Here is an 18,960-nt window from a genome sequence, read left to right on the forward strand (position 1 = left end):
GTAACCCATAAATAATGCCGAGAAAGTTCACTTCACTTCACTGACATACATTTGTTTCTTTTCGGTGTATAGGTAAAGACAATCCCGATTGCTAATCGTTATGTCAAAGCGGAATCAGTTGTTCATGCTGTTGAGGAGAAGTTCACATTCGCTGTCTAACGATGCGCCAACAGAGACTTTAAGAGAAAGGGTAGCTGCTGTAAGAAAGGGGAAGACGAGGAAGAATCCTAAGAAGAACGAGTTTCTAGTTGATGTTCCAGAATCTAGATCGTTCCTGGACACAGCAACCCTGCCTATGTATCTTGCTGTGGCTGGTATCGCACTCTTTGCCAAGATCTTGATGATGGTAAATTTTTTTGTTCTTGATCTCCTATGGAAGAGATCTTATAGAAAAACTTAGTAGATATACGAGATTATCAAGTGTTGCTTGGCAAGCGAGTGGTTTAAATTTAAATCGGTGTGGAGGGTTTCCATTTTCTCAATTGTTCCTCGGTGTTTCCAGATTGATGAGTCAAAATCCCAAGAAACGATTGAACGCAAAATAAAAGACGCCCCACCTGGTCAAGGAACGGTGAGGATGCTAACCCGAGAGGAGTGGGAAGAGTTTCGGGAAGTAAGGCCGAGGACCCCCTTTGAGTCCAAGCTTGCTCGTCCAAACGCACGTATAAGAACGGGAGAGCCTGTCCAAAAGGTAATTCATCACTCATTCACTCACTCTTTCTGATTTATATGATTTCCAAAGATAACAAGTCGTGAGAAACATGATTCTTTCATTAGGAGGACTTGAAGAATTGGACGATAGATGTGATAACCGATGCTCTTGCCCGCACGGAAGAAAGCGTCCGTCGAGGTTCCAATTGATTCTCATGAGCAGACCGGGAATTTCCTCGGGTTCTTGGCCTCCTCTAGTTAAGTATTTCCAGAACTCGAGACATGTTGCAGAATACGGACTAAAGTACATCCAATTCAACACAGTTAACGCGTAAAGGTAGCCGTTTTGATTGCCCGAAAATCGTGGATTCTGCAGAAGAAACCTCTTCAAATGTTATCTAGTCCTTGGTTTTGCTTATGAGAAGTCTCTAGTGATTATTAGAGCAAGTTTTTTTAGAGAATAAATGAGAGTGTTTAGAGAATATTGTTGCTGAGAGACTGAAAACAAGAATGAAAAAGTCTGTGATTAGATTATTGGGACTTTCGCAATATATATATATATATATATATTAAATTTGGCAGATAAATACATAAATTTTATAATTTTTTGCATTAACTCATACAAACATTAACGTCATTTGTGTTTTTGTGTGAGTTATGTAAAGAATTTCAAAATTTGTGTGGATTTATGCGAAAATTTTTAAGATTTTTGTATTTCATTATAAAATTAAAAATCTGTGTATTTTTTTATCAAATTTAAAAGTTCGTGTTTTATTGGTGATATTTCATAGCTCATGAAGGGTATTATGAAGTTGCAACCAGCTGTTGTCTCCATGGAAAAAGGAGCATCAATGGAGGTGGTCGATTAAGATATAAACTTAGGATTTAAATCATATTCTAATGTCTCTATTTCAATAATGATGATGTCTATCTAGGGTCATGGATGATGAAAATATCTCTCTTTAGCAAAAGTTACCAAACCCGGAGAGGGATTTATTTCTTTTTCTTTTTTTTATTTTAGCCTAATCTGTTAATGTGATTTATAGATATGTTAATTATGGTCTAAACACATATCATTACACATTAATTAATCTTAATATTGGTGCAATTAAGGATCTTTAACAGAGTTTTGGACAGCTAAATAAATTGACAAGCTTACAGTTTAAGACTGAATCAACTCCCTTTATTTAAGACTACTTGAGTTTGTGTTTTAACTGAAAACCTATTTAAAATTTATATATATAATGGAAATCTTTATATCTTTATATATTATATCAACATTAATACTTTTTACTTATGAGAACATATAAATTGATTAGTTTAGTTTTTTTTTTATTAAATGTATTACTGTATAAAGTATGGAATAGCAGAGATGGGAAAATGTGATAAATATTTATTTTAAAATTAATATGTTGGAGAAGTACTTTTTTTTTCTGCCGTAAATAATGTACTTTAAAATATGGAATTTAATGGAATATCGAAATGGGTGCCCGAGTCACTAATACAAGGTCAGAACATCCACGTGGCACTGCCTCTCATCATCTGCCACGTGGCATCCTCACAATCTTCGGGAAGCAACCAAACTATGTCGTTTTGGTGTACTTATTCAAGCTTTATTCGTAGCTCACATGGCGGAGGAGGCTACTTTTCTTCTTCTTCTTCTTCTGGAATCCGATTCGAAGAAAGTCTCAGGAAAATCTGAGAAGACCGTTCCTTTATCTTCGATTCATCTCGTTTGACCGGCGTTAACAGGTTTGAGACTCGTTTTGATTTCTGGGTTCTTTTTAATTGTGATTCGTTTGGCTGTTGCGATCAATCTTTCGTCAGGTTTTTCTCTGTTTCGTGGAGAGAGTGTTTGATCGTCTAGGGTTTGGTTGATCACGCCGATTCATCATTTGGGTCAGTGTTATTTTTCGTTTAGGAGTGTCTATGGAGGATTCTGAAGGGAATCACTTGGGTTCTCCATCAATGGAGAAGATTCAAAGCAGAGATTTCGGAGCTTACGAAATCATCGGCGCTGTCGTCGTGGCCTTGCTTCTTCCATTGATGCTCTCTGTTGTTTTCAAAGGAAGTAAGAAAGGCAGAAAGAGAGGGGTTCCGGTAAAAGTTGGCGGGGAAGAAGGTTACGCCATGAGACATGCTCGAGCTCCTGAGCTTGTGGAAGTTCCATGGACAGGCGCCACGACCATGGCTGCTCTGTTTGAGCTGTCTTGTAAGAAGCATTCGAGAGATCGGTTTATCGGTACGAGGAAGTTCATAAACAAGGAGTTTGTTACCGCTAGTGATGGCCGGAAGTTTGAGAAGCTACATCTCGGAGAGTATCAGTGGCAAACGTATGGACAGGTCTTCGACCGTGTCTGCAACTTCGCATCTGGGCTTGTCAACTTCGGCCATGATGTTGATACCCGCATCGCCATTTTTTCCGACACCCGAGCAGAATGGTTCCTTGCGTTTCAGGTTCTTTCATCTATGCATCTTCTATGTTTCAGATCCCATCCATCGTTTTTCTTACCAAGCTACCCCGAACTTGTTCAAACCCTTCTGCCATTGATGGTGTTTTGTTATGGTCTTGTCATCTTCCAGGGATGTTTCAGACAGGGTGTTACTGTTGTCACTATCTATGCTTCTTTAGGGGAGGAGGCCTTAATTTACTCGCTGAACGAGGTCTGTTTATGATAATTATCGCTTTTGAATGTGATTATAAACTCAGCATTGCACTTCTAATCCGTCGTATAACGTTTTGACAGACCCAAGTCTCGACTCTGATATGCGATTCGAAGCAGCTGAAAAAGCTGTCCCCGATAAGCTCGAGTCTGAAAAATATACAGAACATTATCTACATCGAAGAAGACGGAGTGGATATCGATCCAGACGAGCTTAAAAGCCTGAACAAATGGAACGTTTCTTCTTTCTCCGAGGTCGAGAAACTCGGGGAGAAGAACCCTGTTCCACCGAGCTTGCCTACCAAGAACGGGATTGCGGTTATTGTGTATACCAGTGGTAGTACTGGTCTTCCAAAGGTAGTGCCATCTCCCGAAGAACCCTTCTTCTCTACGTTAAAACGATTACCGTAAAACTAATTTCTTTCCGGCATATTCGCTCAGGGAGTCATGATTACTCATGGAAATCTTGTGGCAACAGCTGCTGGAGTTATGAGGGTGATTCCGAAACTAACTAAGAACGATATCTACGTCGCTTACTTGCCTTTGGCTCATGTGTTCGAGCTCGAAGCTGAGGTTTTTGTTCTTCTTACCTCCCATCTTCCAAAATGTCAACTTTTTGTCTTTTCCTGTCTTACTAACTGTTTTTCTGGTCTTTTTCAGACCGTGATCTTCGCCTCGGGTTGTGCCATCGGATATGGAACTGCATTGACATTGACCGACACTTCGAATAAAATCAAGAGAGGAACCAAAGGAGATGTTTCGATGCTAAAGCCGACTATCATGACCGCAGTTCCGGCTATTTTGGACCGTGTTCGTGAAGGAGTTCTTAAAAAGGTACCGTCTTTGATAGCACGAAGACATGTGTATCGTTACAAACAGTATACTGATCATTCCGAGCTATGAGCTGTAGGTCGAGGAGAAAGGAGGAATGGCGAAAACCCTCTTCAATTTTGCGTACAAGCGTCGGTTAGCGGCCGTGGAGGGAAGCTGGCTCGGTGCCTGGGGTTTGGAAAAGATGTTATGGGATGCTGTCGTCTTCAAGAAAATCCGAGCTGTGCTCGGAGGAGAGATTCGGTATATGCTCATCGGAGGAGCTCCTTTATCTTCCGATTCACAACGCTTCATCAATATCTGCATGGGGTAAGAACCGAAAATCTTCGGCCTCTGTTATGAGTAGGAAAACCGATTTATTAATAAACCGGAATCGCTCATTTTCGGGTGACGGATTGTTGTGTTGCGCCATTGTTTCTCCTACAGGGCTCCGATTGGTCAAGGTTACGGATTGACGGAAACGTGTGCTGGAGCCACCTTTTCCGAGTGGGATGACCCTGCCGTTGGCCGTGTTGGCCCGCCTCTTCCTTGCTGCTATATTAAGGTTTTGAAATGCTCTATTCCGAATTTAAGCCAACCCCGAATCATGAGACGGGCTAAAATTGAGGACCTGTTGTTTGTTCTCGCAGCTCGTTTCTTGGGAAGAAGGTGGCTACAAGGTTTCCGACGAACCGATGCCTCGGGGAGAGATTGTAGTCGGTGGGCATAGCATAACTGCGGGTTACTTCAACAATCAAGCGAAAACCGACGAAGTTTACAAGGTGGAAACCTTCGAGCATGGTGTGTATGTTTATGCTTCCTATGTATTCACATGGCTCATCCGAGATAACCTCACAGGTCGACGAGAAGGGCACGCGCTGGTTTTACACGGGCGATATCGGGAGGTTCCACCCGGACGGATGCCTCGAAATCATCGATAGAAAGAAAGACATTATTAAACTTCAACACGGGGAATATGTATCCCTCGGGAAGGTAAACGCTCGAAAACCTTTTAACTCTCGGCCCGAGGACCAAGCTGAGAATCCTCAATACATTTTTGCGGTACCCGGACTTTGCAGGTAGAAGCGGCTTTGAGTTCGAGCAACTACCTCGACAACATTATGGTATATGCGGATCCTCTTCACAATTACTGCGTAGCTCTCGTCGTTCCGTCGCAAGTAGCGTTGGAGAAATGGGCAGAAGAATCTGGCGTAAAGTACAATGACTTCTCCGAGCTGTGCGAGAAGCCTGAAGCCGTAAATGAAGTTCTGCAATCGCTGATTAAGGTCTTTGTTATGCAAAGAACTCTTTAAAAACACTCGATTACCCGATAATGCAGGCGCAGAGTTACATCTCGGGAATGTTTATGCAGGTCGGGAAATCATCGAAGCTTGATAAATTCGAGATGCCGGGTAAGATAAAGTTGGTACCCGAGCCGTGGACACCCGAGTCGGGATTAGTCACGGCTGCTTTCAAGATTAAGAGGGAACAGTTGAAGAGCAAGTTCAAAGATGAACTGCAGAAGCTGTACGGCTGAAAGCATAAAAACTTGCGATGGTATGATCCTGCATTTACTTTGGTTGGTTATTGCCAGATTTAATAATGTTGACAATGTGACTAAGATGTGTTCCTGTCATATTTTGCTTGAATGATTTTCACTTTTGTCAATAATTTACTACGCTCGATCCGTTTATATCCTGCAGTTTTAATGTTGGGCCGGTACCCGAACCACGTTTGGCCACTTCGGGTTTTGGGTTAGAAAAGTTATAATCATTCGGTTTTTATATCATACTTGATTGGTTCAGATCAACTTTATTTTGGTTCGGTTTGGTTTGAATTCAATTGTTTTTATTGGTAAAAATATTCATTTTTAAAGATATGTTCGGATTCTCCGATCATTTTTTTCTTCAAAAGGTTTGGTTTCGATTTATTTGGGTTTAGAGAAGTTACAATCATTCAGTTTTTATGTTGGATTTGATTCCGTTGCAGTTGTATCTTATTAGGTTCGAATCAGTTCAGCTATTCGGTAAATAATCAAAATGGTCTCTCGTTAGCGTATGTCTCAATCACCCGAAATTTGGAAAACTAGAAAAAATACGAGTATTAGATCGAACCTTTTGCGGACGAGAACTAGAGCCATGTGATCGGGTTCGGATAGCATCGTTTGTTTGTACCGTGGATCATTCGAGTTGAGGGAGAGAGGGATAAGCTGGCAAGGGGGCATGAGGTTGCAGCGAGAGGACGAGGAGTCTGATTTCAAACGGTGAGGCAACAATGTCGGGGAAGGGGACAAGAGGGCATTAGGGTCTCGCCTTCGGACCAGGTAAATCTCGATCTTTTGCCCCTTTGTTTTGACCCCACTCGCTGGACCCTTCAGGCCTCTGCCTTGTCGGTTGGATTTCCTGTCAGTACCCGAAGCCCGAATACCGACTCTTGCAAGGCTGAGATTGGAGTAGATTGATCGAGATACACAAGGGAGTGAAACCGAGGTCGGGTATTCGATCCGCGCCCATCCAGAAATCGGAGTTACTGACAGAACAAATGAAAACAAAAAAGCAGATGAATCTGATTCCGAATCCACAGTCAGTCTCTCGCATTTTCCTTTTACCATCCGTACAGAGTTCTGAAGCAACATGCTTCATTGACATATGAATACGAGCCTTCTTGCATCAGCTACTGGCGTCTGTCTGAGAAGAGAAACTGACTTGAATCTGTCCAAAAGCTCGAGATCAATTCATTCATGGCCAGCCAGCGGATAACGTCATTGTCTTGGCTCGGATGATTCAGGATTTGTCGAAACCGGTATCTCAGACAGCGACGGCCGGAGGAAAAGGTAAAGAGATGGACCCAGGAATGGAACCACAGATACCGGCAGAAGCCACCAGCCTTTCTCGTACCTGAAAAAGATGCCGAATTTTCGAGGAGACGAGTCACGGACACGTGTAAAAGAACAGGTAGTAACGAAGAACTCACCATTTCCGAGCAGTCATATCATTGTAAACCCAGAACGGAGCGAATGCAGATAGTAAACAGAAATCAAGGCTCATGACGTGAATCTGCAGTATAGAGGTTCATCTGTTTAGGTCTGAAAGATCTAAAGAATGACGCTTCAGATCAAAATGACGGAAAGGCGAAAGCTTACGAATTTGCTTTCCCGAAAGTACTGGTAGAACTCTGTCCAGTCGGTTCCGTTCAAGACGACCGCGTAGAGAATCAAGGCCAGTCCCGAGAGGAAAGCTATCTGATACACGAAAAGGGGCAGAGTGATGAATCCAGAAACATGTTTAACTACTCGTTTTTCGATCTGGATTCGGTGTTCTTTCCTTTTCATGTCAGTGAATCGACAGCAAGGCAAAAGATTCCACACAAAGGAATTGAGTCTGAAAACTCGGTTAAGATTGTAACTTTAGGAGCTACGGCTGATGAACGAAGAACAAAGTTGATATGCAGGAGAGGGTTGGAGTTTTTTGTTCATTGTTCTGTCGAAAGAATGAGACTTTATACAAATCTTGAAACGTACGAGTCATGATACAAGCATCATAACCTACAAGACCTCTCTACCGATTTATTATTGGATTTTCGATGTTCGTAATAAACAATTTTCCACACAAGAGAAGAGCTAAAGCACATAGTTCAAAGGCAGAAAGGGTTGCCCTCGATAATGTCGGGCAAGTGAAAGAGAGAGTGTACGATCTTACCCCGGAAGTTAGTTTTGACTCCAGAAGATTCAAAGGCCATCTTCTCAGTTCAGCCTCCGAGACACGAGGAGGAGGAGGGCTCCATAAAGCAAAGTAAGGTAGCAAAACGTACACGCCGCCGAAGACCGAGGCCACAACAAATGGCCAGGCGGGGATTTTGTTTTTAGAACTGCCAAACCGGACAAAACCATAGACAAGATTCTAAAACCAGCCTGTAAACTATGTTGTCAGAAAGATAACCGATGTGGGGAGGGAAACCGGGAAAATACCTTGAACCGGTAGGGAGCAAAAGCATGGCGTATACCAAAGGCCATAGACCCATGATGTACCATAGAGACGTGAGAATCTGGTTCATTCTGAAACCATCATCCCCTTTCAAATTCAGAAGCTTTTTCAGAAAGTACAGGTCTTGTGTCTGCAAATGACAGTTGGGTTTGATTTCAGGCAAGTAAAACTTTGTTCAGTGCCACATTTATGAACTCCAGACGTATGAAACTGGCACAATCCAAATTGCCACAGGTTCATTTCTGAATGTATTTTCCCATATATGTGTCCAGATTATACAATTGCACCATGTCTGAACATGGGAGATCCTTCCATCCAGACACCCAATATAAGATCACTGAGCAAAGCTACCACTGAAGAACTCTTACATCTTGTATCTTGGACAAAACAACCAGCTGAAACACGAATACAAATCCACATGCTGTCTAAATTGCGACTTGAACCGAGTCAGTCTGACAAAAGTTTGAAGGAATGACACAGGAAGCCTAATTTGAATCAGTTTGTGGACAGAGAAACCAGTTCTAACTTTCTCAAGACAGTTTAGACAATCAGAGAAATCAGATTGTGTTCGATTTCATACCGGTGTCTGGTTAGGAGAAAGATTGAAGGCATAGTACAGAAGAGCACCCCACAGAACCAGAAGCAATACGGAGCTTGTCCAATCTCTCTCTTCGCTTACAGTCCCACTTTCCTCCGAATCTGGGTCGTTCAATGAGCTCTTGCACACCTGGGAGGAACCCTTTCGATTGTACAGCGGGAAATGCCTATCACGCGGAGAAATCTTGTCGGGTGTACGAAAAGCTGAGAGCTTTGAAACTGTTCCGCGGAATTCGGAACTGGGTTTTGTCTGAACACCTAGGTTTTGAGATCTTATAAGGGTTTGAGTTCGTTTCGAGGGTTTGAGAGGAGGAACAGAAGAGGAGTTGCAGGAGATAAGGTTAGCAGTTCCCGACATTTCCTCCCACTCTTTTTCCCGACTTGGGTGAGAGTTCTTTCGAGAATTTTAAGACCAGGTTCTCAATTTTGGAAGAAAATTGAAATTTTGGCAGCTTTTAACCCCAAAAAAAAATCTAAACCCGGAACATGATTCGACTCCATGGCCGCAAAGAAAGTGAAAGGTCAAAGATTTATCAACTAAGCACACCATTAATGACCACTTTGACCTAAAGATTCAGATTCCAACAACACTTGGGGAACAGAGAGTTCTTCTTCTTGGATAGCTCGAGAAGTTAAGAATTCAACCTGAGATTGAGAATCCGTTTGAGATTGATTCGATGACGCATTCAGTGTACGCATAAGATTTGATCTTGTCTTTGTTCGGTGACGGAGCTGAACGAGGAAGCAATTTGGGGAAAAACCAGTTGTTTCACCAACCAAAACCCTCTTGTCATGTCCCACGTTGTGTTCTGTATTAACGCACGTGAGAGAATCATCGCCCAACTACTACTACTCGATCAGTTTAAAAATTGGCCCATTAGAACCCGCAAATCGTAGCGATTTGATTCCTCTCCGCTTGAAAATCGAAGCTTTTTTTTTTCTTCGACAATGGAGGGATTACTCTCGCTGCGAAGTCCAGGGAGCAGGGTTCATGTTCGAGTAGTTTCGCCGTCTCTGTATCGCTCTCACGGTTCTGTAACTAACGTCTCGATCAGACGGTCGGTTTCAGGCATCTCCATGGAGAAGAACAGCCTTAGGGTTTCGTCGTTTTCCCCGATTCGGGCTCAACAGGTACGTAATCGAAGCTTGTTCCTTCGAATCGAACTGGTTCTATCTAATATCTCCATGACCCAGAAACGAAGTTCTCGTCTTTCGTTTCTTTCTGAGTAATCATCAGATTATGCCAACATCTATTGCATGTTTCTGATTTGATTCAAGAGAAGTTCGAATCTGTCCCGAGAATGAGGTACTGATAAACATTGCCCTGATGTTAGAATCTTTGGTTCTTAAATGGATTCATCTGTGCCGGCAAGTGATCTCGAGTCTGAACCCGAGTTAAAGCTCACGAATCAAACAAAAAATGTGGGTTTTTTTCCTCTTTATCTGAAGAATGTTTCTTTGGCAATGCTGGATTTGAAGGAGGGATTAGCAATGGCTTCCTCTGCGGTGGATGGCAAAGACAACAATGCTCTTAGAATCAAGGAGTGGGAAATAGGGATGTATCAGGAAGAAATAGCTTCAAGCCAAGGGATCAAGATAAGGAGACGGAAGCCGAGAAAAGCGCCCTCGGGATATGTTGGACCCTTTGAATTGCGATTGCAGGGCGAGGATGAATCTGAATCTCCTCGTGACGTCTTGGAGGAGATCATATGGTACAAAGACGAAGAAGTCTCGCGGGTAAGAATGAGAGGGGTTTTTCTTCTCTGTTAATGGAGTTTTCCTGATAGCGAATCTGAGGATGATCCTATTTCAGATGAAGGAGCAGACCCCATTTTCGGAGCTGGAAAAAGCCATGGAGAATGCTCCTCCGACGAGGGATTTCGTTGGGGCGCTTAGAGCGGCTCACGCAAGAACCAGACTGCCCGGTTTGATCGCCGAAGTCAAGAAGGCTTCTCCGAGCAGAGGAATCCTTAGAGAGAACTTTGATCCAGTGAGTTGTGATACATGAGCTGCAATCTCTTTCTTTTATATTTTTTTATCTGATTCAATAATTAAAACTCGCAATTCTGTCATGATCACAGTGGTTGGATGTCTAAAGCTTCTGAAATTTTACAGGTTGAGATTGCTCAAGCTTATGAAAACGGTGGAGCTGCATGTCTTAGTGTTTTAACAGACGAGAAGTTCTTCAAGGTAACTTATGTTATGTTAAGGTCATGTCTCAGAGCTTGAACTTTGCTGACAATAAGTGTTCTGTTCTGTCTTGATTTGGTGGTTCTTCAGGGAGGCTTTGAAAACTTGGAAGCAATAAGGACTGCCGGTGTAAAGGTATGTACTTTGAAAAAAAACCCGATTTTTGGTACTTTAGACAATGTTGATGACTTTCTGTAATGAAATGTGTATAATCTTTGATTCTCTGTTACTTTTGCAGTGCCCCTTATTATGCAAAGAATTCGTCGTAGACCCGTTCCAAATCTACTATGCCCGGGCTAAAGGTGCTGATGCGGTTTTGCTTATTGCTGCCGTGTTGACTGATCTCGAGATTACTTACATGCTTAAGCTCTGCAATAGGCTCGGTCTCGCTGCACTGGTCGAGGTCTGTATCTTCCTCTTCATCAGATAATCGAGCGTTGAAAGTTTTTGCTGGACCCTTTTTCATTTTCGTGTTCGACCCTTAGGTGCATGACGAGAGAGAGATGGGTCGTGCTCTTGGAATCGAGGGGATCGAGCTTGTTGGCATCAATAACCGAAATCTCGGTAAAAAAAACCCGGGTTTGCTCTAATATCTCCCGTTATTTTTTTGGTCGGAAAGAGTTCGGACCAATCTTGTTTATGTTGTTGTTACAGGAACGTTCGAAGTTGACATAAGCAACACGAAGAAGCTTCTCGAAGGAGAGCATGGTCGAGTCATCCGAGAGAGAGACATGATCGTAAGTTACATTGCATCCCTCATTCTCGTTCTCATCCTTAAAAACAATCAAACCCTTCGGTTTATTACCCGTTCTTAACGATATCATATTGATTCACTTAAAAGGTGGTCGGAGAATCCGGTCTCTTCACACCCGAAGACATCGCCTTTGTACAAGAAGCCGGTGTTAGAGCGGTAAGCTTCAGACATCCATAGGCTGCTCGATCTTGAATCTTGAATTCTTGAATTCTTGGATCTTGAATCTTGAATCTTGCTACGTGAATGTGGTTGGTTCGTGTAGGTTTTGGTTGGTGAATCCATCGTGAAGCAGAACGACCCCAAGAAGGGAATAGCCGGCCTCTTCGGACGAGACATATCCAGATAGATAAAGCCCTGTTGTTGTCCCATCAGATTCTTTACATGTCCAAATAAGTACTACTAGTACTGTAATACATAGTAATCTTGTTTTTTTTTTATGTAAAAAAATCTCAAACTGGTTAGAGAATCAGGAGACATGAGAAGAAACAACCCATGGCGGTCATCTCCATTCTTGTAGCTTCAAAAGAGTGTCTTGACATTATCAGCAAATAAAACAGCAATTTTCTTGCAAGAGTTTACAAACGGAAACGACAACCCATCACGTATAAAGAAAAAACATGTTTCTCTGCATACATAAAATCCCACATCAGAGTGGCATCACTCGAACAGGATCTAACCAGACACCAAAAAGCACCTGTCCTGTCATGGCTTCTGAGATGAGCTCCAGTCTCTTCCATACGATTTTAGGGCTCGGTTTAAATATACGACGAAGGCCTTCCGAGGCAAGAACACTCCCGGTTATTCCGCTCGTACACAGCAAAACCATTTTTTCTACAAGCAATGGCATCAATGAGAGAACAAAAGAAAATGAAGCAGTGACACTTACTGACACACACGGAACAATATATCGCTATTGTTTAACATGTATGGGAATGGCATATGTTCTCCACCTCTAAATTCAAACTTTGATGTTTATCCCTCAAAAGCTAACATTTTTCGGAGTGGCATCAATCAAAAACTAGTGAAAGAAAGTTGTTCTATCTTTTACCATAATCCCGGATATCATCAATTTCCGGAATAATACAGTAATCAGAACAAGAACAAGAAATGTGGGGACTTACAGATTGAGGCTTCCCGAGAACTTCCCCATGGCCATGTTTGTAAGTAGGCTCGTCCTTCACGTGTGAATCAGAATTGCCGCCTCCCTTTTTCTCATTTCTAGCTTTGTTGAAGATAACGGTAAATCCCTCGGCTGATGCAGGATCATTCACATCCCATTCGCCAAACTTAGGGAGTGGCCGCCCCATTTCCTGCAGTCAATTCAAGGGCACAGAAAATATCGGAAATCTTGAACTAGAGTTTGCAAACCCAACAAAAAAAAACACTGGAACCGGCACAGTTTAATCCGATTTGATTCTTAGTACAGTAAAATTTTCAGAAGATGTGTAAATAGTATGAACACCTCCATGCTCAACACAAATATTAAGAATACACACTGAGAAGAGAAACACATCTAAAGCATTGTAAGATCAGAGCAATTACAATGCAAAAGTGCTCAAGCGTCCAAGTTCGATCTTCACATGTTCGGTTGAATTTGTATAGAACATTTAAGATTCTTCCAAGAAGTTACAAAGCTCTTACAAGGTGTTCCTTCCTTCTCCATTTTCACAGCTTGATATGAAAACAGGAACTTAAGGTCTGATTAAAAAAAAACTAAGCTCGATCAAAGTTACACCCATTTCCTGAAACTGACACCCAACTCATGGAAATTGCAGAGACGAACTTCCAATTTTCAAGCACTAACTCCCAAAATAAGCGAAAAATGAAACAGGGAAGCCCGAGAAGCTCCATTGCCAACAGAACAGACAAAGAATTAGAGAGTTAAAACTCACAAATCCATCATCAATCCAAAAAAAAACTAAAGGAACAAAAGCAAGACAATCGGTGAATCCCAAGGCAAAACAGTCTTAGATTAGAAAAGGCCAATCGATCGAAGGAAAAAAAAATCAACTTCAGCGGAAATTAGAAATGAACTAAACGGTTCTAATAAACCCTACAAAAAAAATCAAATTCCCAAGTGGTCAAATCAATCGAAACCATCCAGAATAAGGAGTAATTCACCGGAAGAACAACCAAAGCCCATGAAAAGGGACAAATTCAAATCTTCAAACAAAATCGCAAGTGCCCAAGAAACAACAATGCATGAGAAACGAATCTGAGAAAAGGGCGAAGAGATCGTACTGCCATGGATGCGGAGAGAGAATTCTCAGATGCTGAGCCGATGGGTTACGTTAACGTCGTCGTCGTCGTCTCCGGCAAGTTTTTGCTAAATTGAGGTGATTTTCTGGCGTAAAAGGATATATATATATATATATAGAGAGAGAGAGAGAGAGAGAGATGGGCCATTTGGGCCTGAAGATGTTTTTAACGGTGTCCGATTCTACAAGCCCATTTCACCAAAAAACGAAAATGCCAATAGATTGCACCAATAAAAATGAACCGGTCCAACCGGACTAAACCGAATCGAACCGAAGGAATTGAACGAGGAACATGATTGTAGCACAAAGACGAAATCAAACCAAATTAATTCATGTCCGAATCCAGTTAGATCAAAGAGGAATTATAATGTTATTTGAATTTAGTCAACTAGGATTATCTTAAATTTGAAATTAAATAAATAGAATCGAAATTATTTTTTCTGTGTAAAAAAAAAAATCGTTTATTCGTTGGCTGCATCGAATGTCAATGCATTCTTAGGTATATACTATATAATATTCATCGTGGTTTGCTTTTCATTTTCAAAATTATTTTATTTATTTTTGTGAAATTACTTAGACACGTTGCATATGCATTTACTTGTCGTCGTTAAGAAACATTCTTATTCTATTTCCTATTTCGTGACACAACCGTATATACATTTAATAATACTACTTTATTATATATTAGTATTTCAGAGTAGTAGGAAGATTTAAACTATATAGAAAAATAGATGTCACAAGGAAAAATTAATTTATAATAGAAAAAAAAGACTATCCATATACAAAATCAATTATTATATTTTAAAAATTGGATGATTGTGGTAATTTTTAATTAGAATATTGGTTAAACGAATATGAAAATAAAGTGAAACGTTTTTTGGAAAATATGTAAAATAAAATATTAATTGTTTTGGTGTCTATCTAAACTATTGAGTTTATAGAACATGAGATTGAATTAAATATCCTAATAAAAACATGAATTTTTGGATCCAATGTCCAAATAAAATCAAATGATTCTTAATAATATCCATGTTTTGTTTGGATACATTTTTTGTTTTATTTAGATAATCAACTCAAAGTTCATGATTTATTTAAGAGAATATCCCAAAATAATACGTGAATTTTTTAATTTTCACAAAATAAACCTAAACTTTATTTTTTATTAAATAAAACCTCAACTTCATTTTTTGGTCAAAAATAAACCTGAACTTTATAATCTTTGTAATTTTTAACTCTATTGTTGACGTGACGTTTCGATATCGTGACACGTGGACGATGATGTGTCTAATACAGTTAAAATGTTGACTTGTCACGTAGGATGTCGGAATGTCACGTCATCAATAGGGTTAAAAATTACAAAGATTATAAAGATCAGGTTTATTTTTTACTGAAAAATGAAGTTAGGTTATATTTGATAAAAAACAAAGTTTAGGTTTTATTTTGGGAAAATTGAAAAGTTCAGTTATTATTTTGAGATATTCTTTTTATTTAAATATTCAATCATTCAAAATTCATGTCTTATTTATTTTTTTTATTATAAATGTATGTCCTATAAGTTTATAATTTTTATATTTCCTCTTTTATCAAATTACTCGATAAAAATAATGTGAGATTAAACTGTTATCTAACGTGTTTGACAAAGAATACTCACCCGAATCTTCCACGATCTTGGCAACGGAGCTTCCAAGCTAAGGCAAGAAACAGCATGTAGCAGAACTTCCCATCAATTTCCCTCTTCATTTAATAATCAAAGACCGAAACTTTCCGGGAAATTTTTATAATACAAAAAAACGCATCAATCATGGAGAATTTTCCGTGAAAGTTTGAAGCCGTGAAAATTCTGCTCGTTATATACGCCACGCCTCCAATCAGAAGTCTCTCACCGTTTTCGAGCACAGTTTCTTCTTCCATTGCCCCATGCCATAGACAGGTACTTGCTTCAGTTGCTGCTCGCAGAATCGAGCTTTTCCTAGTTTTGTGATTTCTCGAGAAGAAATCGGACCACGGGTTGTTTTCTTCTGGGGAATTTGCAATGTGTTTTGTTCGGACATGACTTGAAATCTGGACTGGGGGGTTTTTCCCGAATCGTTTGTGATTAGGGCATTTGTAAATGTTCCCTTGACGAAATTCGGGATCTTGATTTCAGGGGTCGAAAATTCTTTGACATGGGTGTTGAGAAAACCGTGTTTCTTCTTGTCCTGATCTATGTAGTTGTCACAGACAGATCTCCATCGTTGATCAAAAGAATGTCGGATCCAACATCGTCAACAAGCCCTGTGTCAGAGGAGAGGGAGCTGCTTTCCAATGAAGGTGGAGGACCTCAACATGTCCAGTTTCTTACAGGTGTAAATGACAATTATGACGGTGTCACTGTACATTTGGAAGATCCCATGGATGCAGAGGATTTTGCCCTAAAGCTTCAGGCTTCAATTCAAAGATGGAGACAAGAGGTAAAAATTCACAGTAGATTGAGGATAATCTCTCTTAGATTATCCGTTTTTCTGTGATCATTAGCTACTTGCTGTGATATGTTGTTTCATGGTTTAGGCAGAAAATCCCAAATTCGAAATCGAGATCGAAATAGAAACCTTTTGGAATTAAGTTGCTTCATTTTGCTCCACTGTCTTAAGCTTTTCCTTGTTCATGGACTCTTACTTGGATAATGTTATATCGAATATGTGAGGTGACATCAACATCAAATTGCAGGGAAAGAAGGGGATTTGGATAAAGATGCCCATTGGTCTTGCCAATCTTGTCGAGACTGCAGTTCAGGTAAGAGAGACTATCCGGTTTTGGGAAATGTCGTCCACGTTAACGTTTTTTTCCCTCGTTTCATGTTGTTGAAACATGTTTTCTTTTCCTGGTTATGATTCTTCAGGAAGGGTTTAGATACCACCATGCCGAGCCTGATTACTTGATGCTTGTAGCTTGGATCTCTGACCTACCCGATACCATTCCTTCCAATGCTTCTCATCGTGTGGGCATCGGTGCTTTTGTCCTCAACCCCGACGGAAAGGTAAAAAAAGAAACATGTTTCTCCCTTTCAAGAAAGGGGTAGCCCGATGCACAAAGCATCCCGTTGATCGGGGGTCCGGGGAAAGGTCCCACCACAAAGGTGTATTGTAGGCAAACCTTGCCTTGCAGAATATTCTGCAGGAGGCTGCTTCTAGGACTCGAACACGTGACCTCTAGGTCACAACGGCAATACCTTAACCGGTGCGCCAAGCTCCCCTTCTTTCTCCCGTTCAAGAAACAGTTTGCTTAAATAAGCCTGAAGTGATAAGCTCTTTGATAATCCACGGGTCTTCTGATCGGTGTTTTGGCCTTAAAGTTTTCTCCTTGATGCTCGTTTGTCACCGATTAATGGGTAGAGTACATAACCGCACTTTCGACTGAACCCAGATGAATTTATTCCCGTGTGTAGGTGCTCGTGGTTCAGGAGACTGGTGGCCCTTTCAGAGGGACGAATGTGTGGAAGTTACCTACCGGCGTTGTTAACCAGGTGAGTCATATGTGTGTGGGAGCATTTACAATTGGGAAGAAATATCTGAATATATAAAAGAACTGACCTGAAATCTGCAAAGCTTAGACAAGGTATCGTTACTATCTTCGTAACCAGCTTCGAGTTTCTTTCACATTATGCCGCACTCAACCGTCCCGAGCTCGTAGTCATTCTCTTAAAAACTCAGTCACAATGGATTGAATCAGTGAACCGACTTTGGCCCAAGTATCAAACCCAGAAAAGCAATGCGTTGCCATCCTTTGTTTTGTTTCTGATGATTTCTTTAAATCGAGGCTGCAACTTATAGATCTTGCATGTAATCTAGGACCAATCTCTATAAGGTTTCAAAGAACAAAGTCTCCGTTATCAATCACCCTCCCCGTCCTAGATCTGGGTCCTTGGTCTGGATTTGGTTTTTGTCCTTCCCCATATCTATCTTTCCCGAGTTGTCTGAACTTTCTATCTACAGGGTGAGCATATTATCGATGCAGCGGTAAGGGAAGTCAGAGAAGAAACTGGTGTACGTATTTCGTATCCAGACCCTGGAAACGTTTCTAGTTTCGGGTTTTCATTCACTGCTGCAAACTAAATCCGCATTCTCGTCTCTTTCCTTCTTCAGATTGACACAGATTTTGTGGAAATCTTAGCATTCAGGTAAACGGAATTGCTTCATTCCGGCCCCTATCTATCTCATCAGGATCCGCCTTTGCAACCGAGACTGCGTTTTATTATCATCTGTAACATGACTCTTTGACATCTTCATTCTCGTCCTCACAACAGGCAGAGCCACGGATCGTTCCACGGGAAATCAGATCTGTTCTTCCTATGCGTCTTGAAAGCCCACTCCTACGAAATCAAGAAACAAGAATCGGAGATATTGGCCGCAAAGGTAAGCAAGATTCTTTAACCATCGACTCCATCAATCAAGAAAGCGAAGAACGGAAAAGCAATCTAACCGGATTTTTCCCCGACGTTGATGCGTTTTCTCTGTTCTCCTATGTCAGTGGATGCCGGTCGAGGAATACGTGAACCAGCCCTTTGTCCAGAGGCACGAGATGTTCAGGTACATGGCTAACATCTGCGTGAAGAAGATGGAGAACGACTACACTGGTTTTTCCCCGGTTCCTACCACGACCTCGTCCGGACGCAGAATCTACATGTACTGCAACAGCAGTCACGCGGATGAACTGGTGTCCCGACAAGGTGGGAGTTCTCTGTAACCAACTCTCGTATCTTGTCAGCAAATTACATCAACAACAAAAAAAAAAACTCTCGTGTCTTGTTTCTCCGTATTGTACTGTTTTAATCCCCTTTTTTTCTTTTTGTTTGCCACGTTTGTGTAATATTCTGTCATTTTCTTTTTTGTATTTTTTTTCCCGAATAAACGACCGTCTCAAAACGGGCAAAATCAAATGTTGTAATAACTCCGGAGCCATTGCATGTCTGTTTGCGTGGCCATGCATGCATAGGGCTTACTATTTTTTATATTTCCAATCATTTTTAATTATTTTAAAAAAAAACTCAAAATATTCACCCCCAAACTGTTAGTTCT

General features: G+C 41.0%; 6 protein-coding genes across 12 annotated transcripts in view; 4 read left to right on the plus strand and 2 right to left on the minus strand.

The window, feature by feature from the left end:
* LOC104808838 overlaps positions 1-1,652 on the plus strand; it is a 2,630-nt gene extending 978 nt beyond the window's left edge. Inside the window, exons 2-5 of one of the 3 annotated variants that reach the window (XR_771010.2) lie at positions 73-346; positions 503-691; positions 778-988; positions 1,443-1,652. Coding sequence is in view for 2 of the 3 variants with exons in the window: in XM_010534659.2 (XP_010532961.1) it covers positions 101-346; positions 503-691; positions 778-861 (519 nt within the window). In the remaining variant the exon portion in view is untranslated. Of the gene's footprint in view, positions 1-72; positions 347-502; positions 692-777; positions 1,186-1,442 lie in introns of those variants that run through there. The other 2 variants (XM_010534659.2, XM_010534657.2) reach the window with 2 other exon arrangements.
* A 618-nt stretch (positions 1,653-2,270) lies between these two features.
* On the plus strand, positions 2,271-5,852 carry LOC104808839 (long chain acyl-CoA synthetase 8). Of its 2 annotated transcripts, none has more exons than XM_010534661.1 (12): positions 2,271-2,403; positions 2,556-3,108; positions 3,235-3,315; positions 3,399-3,671; positions 3,756-3,887; positions 3,975-4,148; positions 4,225-4,454; positions 4,572-4,689; positions 4,775-4,906; positions 4,983-5,117; positions 5,204-5,410; positions 5,497-5,852. In XM_010534661.1, exons 2-12 carry the CDS (start codon positions 2,581-2,583, stop codon positions 5,659-5,661), a joined length of 2,175 nt encoding a protein of 724 aa, XP_010532963.1. In that variant the 5' UTR covers positions 2,271-2,403; positions 2,556-2,580; the 3' UTR covers positions 5,662-5,852. The 2 variants fall into 2 exon arrangements, with proteins under 2 accessions (XP_010532963.1, XP_010532962.1); XM_010534660.2 differs by having other exon boundaries at positions 2,272-2,403; positions 2,573-3,108.
* A 798-nt stretch (positions 5,853-6,650) lies between these two features.
* Positions 6,651-9,159, minus strand: LOC104808842. Its single transcript, XM_010534665.1, has 6 exons — positions 8,688-9,159; positions 8,092-8,237; positions 7,823-7,991; positions 7,267-7,365; positions 7,098-7,180; positions 6,651-7,021 (listed from the first exon to the last, which is right to left on the minus strand). The coding sequence occupies exons 1-6, from the start codon at positions 9,060-9,062 to the stop codon at positions 6,886-6,888; spliced, it is 1,008 nt and encodes a 335-aa protein (XP_010532967.1). The 5' UTR covers positions 9,063-9,159; the 3' UTR covers positions 6,651-6,885.
* Positions 9,160-9,556: 397 nt separating this feature from the next.
* LOC104808841 (indole-3-glycerol phosphate synthase, chloroplastic) lies at positions 9,557-12,204 on the plus strand. Its single transcript, XM_010534664.2, has 10 exons — positions 9,557-9,835; positions 10,184-10,441; positions 10,518-10,694; positions 10,820-10,894; positions 10,985-11,029; positions 11,133-11,297; positions 11,380-11,458; positions 11,549-11,631; positions 11,736-11,804; positions 11,911-12,204. The coding sequence occupies exons 1-10, from the start codon at positions 9,653-9,655 to the stop codon at positions 11,992-11,994; spliced, it is 1,218 nt and encodes a 405-aa protein (XP_010532966.1). The 5' UTR covers positions 9,557-9,652; the 3' UTR covers positions 11,995-12,204.
* On the minus strand, positions 12,131-13,995 carry LOC104808840 (RPM1-interacting protein 4). Its single transcript, XM_010534663.2, has 3 exons — positions 13,890-13,995; positions 12,770-12,958; positions 12,131-12,479 (listed from the first exon to the last, which is right to left on the minus strand). Exons 1-3 carry the CDS (start codon positions 13,893-13,895, stop codon positions 12,447-12,449), a joined length of 228 nt encoding a protein of 75 aa, XP_010532965.1. The 5' UTR covers positions 13,896-13,995; the 3' UTR covers positions 12,131-12,446.
* Positions 13,996-15,568: 1,573 nt separating this feature from the next.
* LOC104808843 (nudix hydrolase 7-like) lies at positions 15,569-18,899 on the plus strand. Of its 4 annotated transcripts, none has more exons than XM_010534666.1 (9): positions 15,569-15,836; positions 16,053-16,356; positions 16,613-16,678; positions 16,785-16,922; positions 17,331-17,408; positions 17,878-17,928; positions 18,028-18,062; positions 18,189-18,297; positions 18,413-18,899. In XM_010534666.1, exons 2-9 carry the CDS (start codon positions 16,072-16,074, stop codon positions 18,626-18,628), a joined length of 978 nt encoding a protein of 325 aa, XP_010532968.1. In that variant the 5' UTR covers positions 15,569-15,836; positions 16,053-16,071; the 3' UTR covers positions 18,629-18,899. The 4 variants fall into 4 exon arrangements, with proteins under 4 accessions (XP_010532968.1, XP_010532971.1, XP_010532970.1 ...); XM_010534669.1 differs by having other exon boundaries at positions 15,571-15,836; positions 16,118-16,356; XM_010534668.1 differs by having other exon boundaries at positions 15,571-15,836; positions 16,127-16,356.
* The last annotated feature ends 61 nt before the right edge of the window (positions 18,900-18,960 follow it).

The sequence above is a fragment of the Tarenaya hassleriana genome, unplaced genomic scaffold (genome assembly GCF_000463585.1).
Source record: "Tarenaya hassleriana unplaced genomic scaffold, ASM46358v1 Cleome15, whole genome shotgun sequence".
Lineage (NCBI taxonomy): Eukaryota > Viridiplantae > Streptophyta > Magnoliopsida > Brassicales > Cleomaceae > Tarenaya > Tarenaya hassleriana.

Coding starts and splice junctions, on each gene's coding strand:
- LOC104808839 (XM_010534661.1), top strand. CDS start 2,581: ATGGAGGATTCTGAAGGGAATCACTTGGGTTCTCCATCAATGGAGAAG. Junction 3,316..3,398: donor TAATTTACTCGCTGAACGAG/GTCTGTTTATGA, acceptor ACGTTTTGACAG/ACCCAAGTCTCGACTCTGAT. Junction 3,672..3,755: donor GTAGTACTGGTCTTCCAAAG/GTAGTGCCATCT, acceptor ATATTCGCTCAG/GGAGTCATGATTACTCATGG.
- LOC104808842 (XM_010534665.1), bottom strand. CDS start 9,062: ATGTCGGGAACTGCTAACCTTATCTCCTGCAACTCCTCTTCTGTTCCT. Junction 7,366..7,822: donor AGTCAAAACTAACTTCCGGG/GTAAGATCGTAC, acceptor TTCGTGTATCAG/ATAGCTTTCCTCTCGGGACT. Junction 7,022..7,097: donor GATATGACTGCTCGGAAATG/GTGAGTTCTTCG, acceptor CATCTTTTTCAG/GTACGAGAAAGGCTGGTGGC.
- LOC104808841 (XM_010534664.2), top strand. CDS start 9,653: ATGGAGGGATTACTCTCGCTGCGAAGTCCAGGGAGCAGGGTTCATGTT. Junction 9,836..10,183: donor CCCCGATTCGGGCTCAACAG/GTACGTAATCGA, acceptor CTGGATTTGAAG/GAGGGATTAGCAATGGCTTC. Junction 10,895..10,984: donor CAGACGAGAAGTTCTTCAAG/GTAACTTATGTT, acceptor GTGGTTCTTCAG/GGAGGCTTTGAAAACTTGGA.
- LOC104808840 (XM_010534663.2), bottom strand. Junction 12,480..12,769: donor TTCTCGGGAAGCCTCAATCT/GTAAGTCCCCAC, acceptor CATTGCTTGTAG/AAAAAATGGTTTTGCTGTGT.
- LOC104808843 (XM_010534666.1), top strand. CDS start 16,072: ATGGGTGTTGAGAAAACCGTGTTTCTTCTTGTCCTGATCTATGTAGTT. Junction 16,679..16,784: donor TTGTCGAGACTGCAGTTCAG/GTAAGAGAGACT, acceptor ATGATTCTTCAG/GAAGGGTTTAGATACCACCA. Junction 17,929..18,027: donor AAGTCAGAGAAGAAACTGGT/GTACGTATTTCG, acceptor TTCCTTCTTCAG/ATTGACACAGATTTTGTGGA.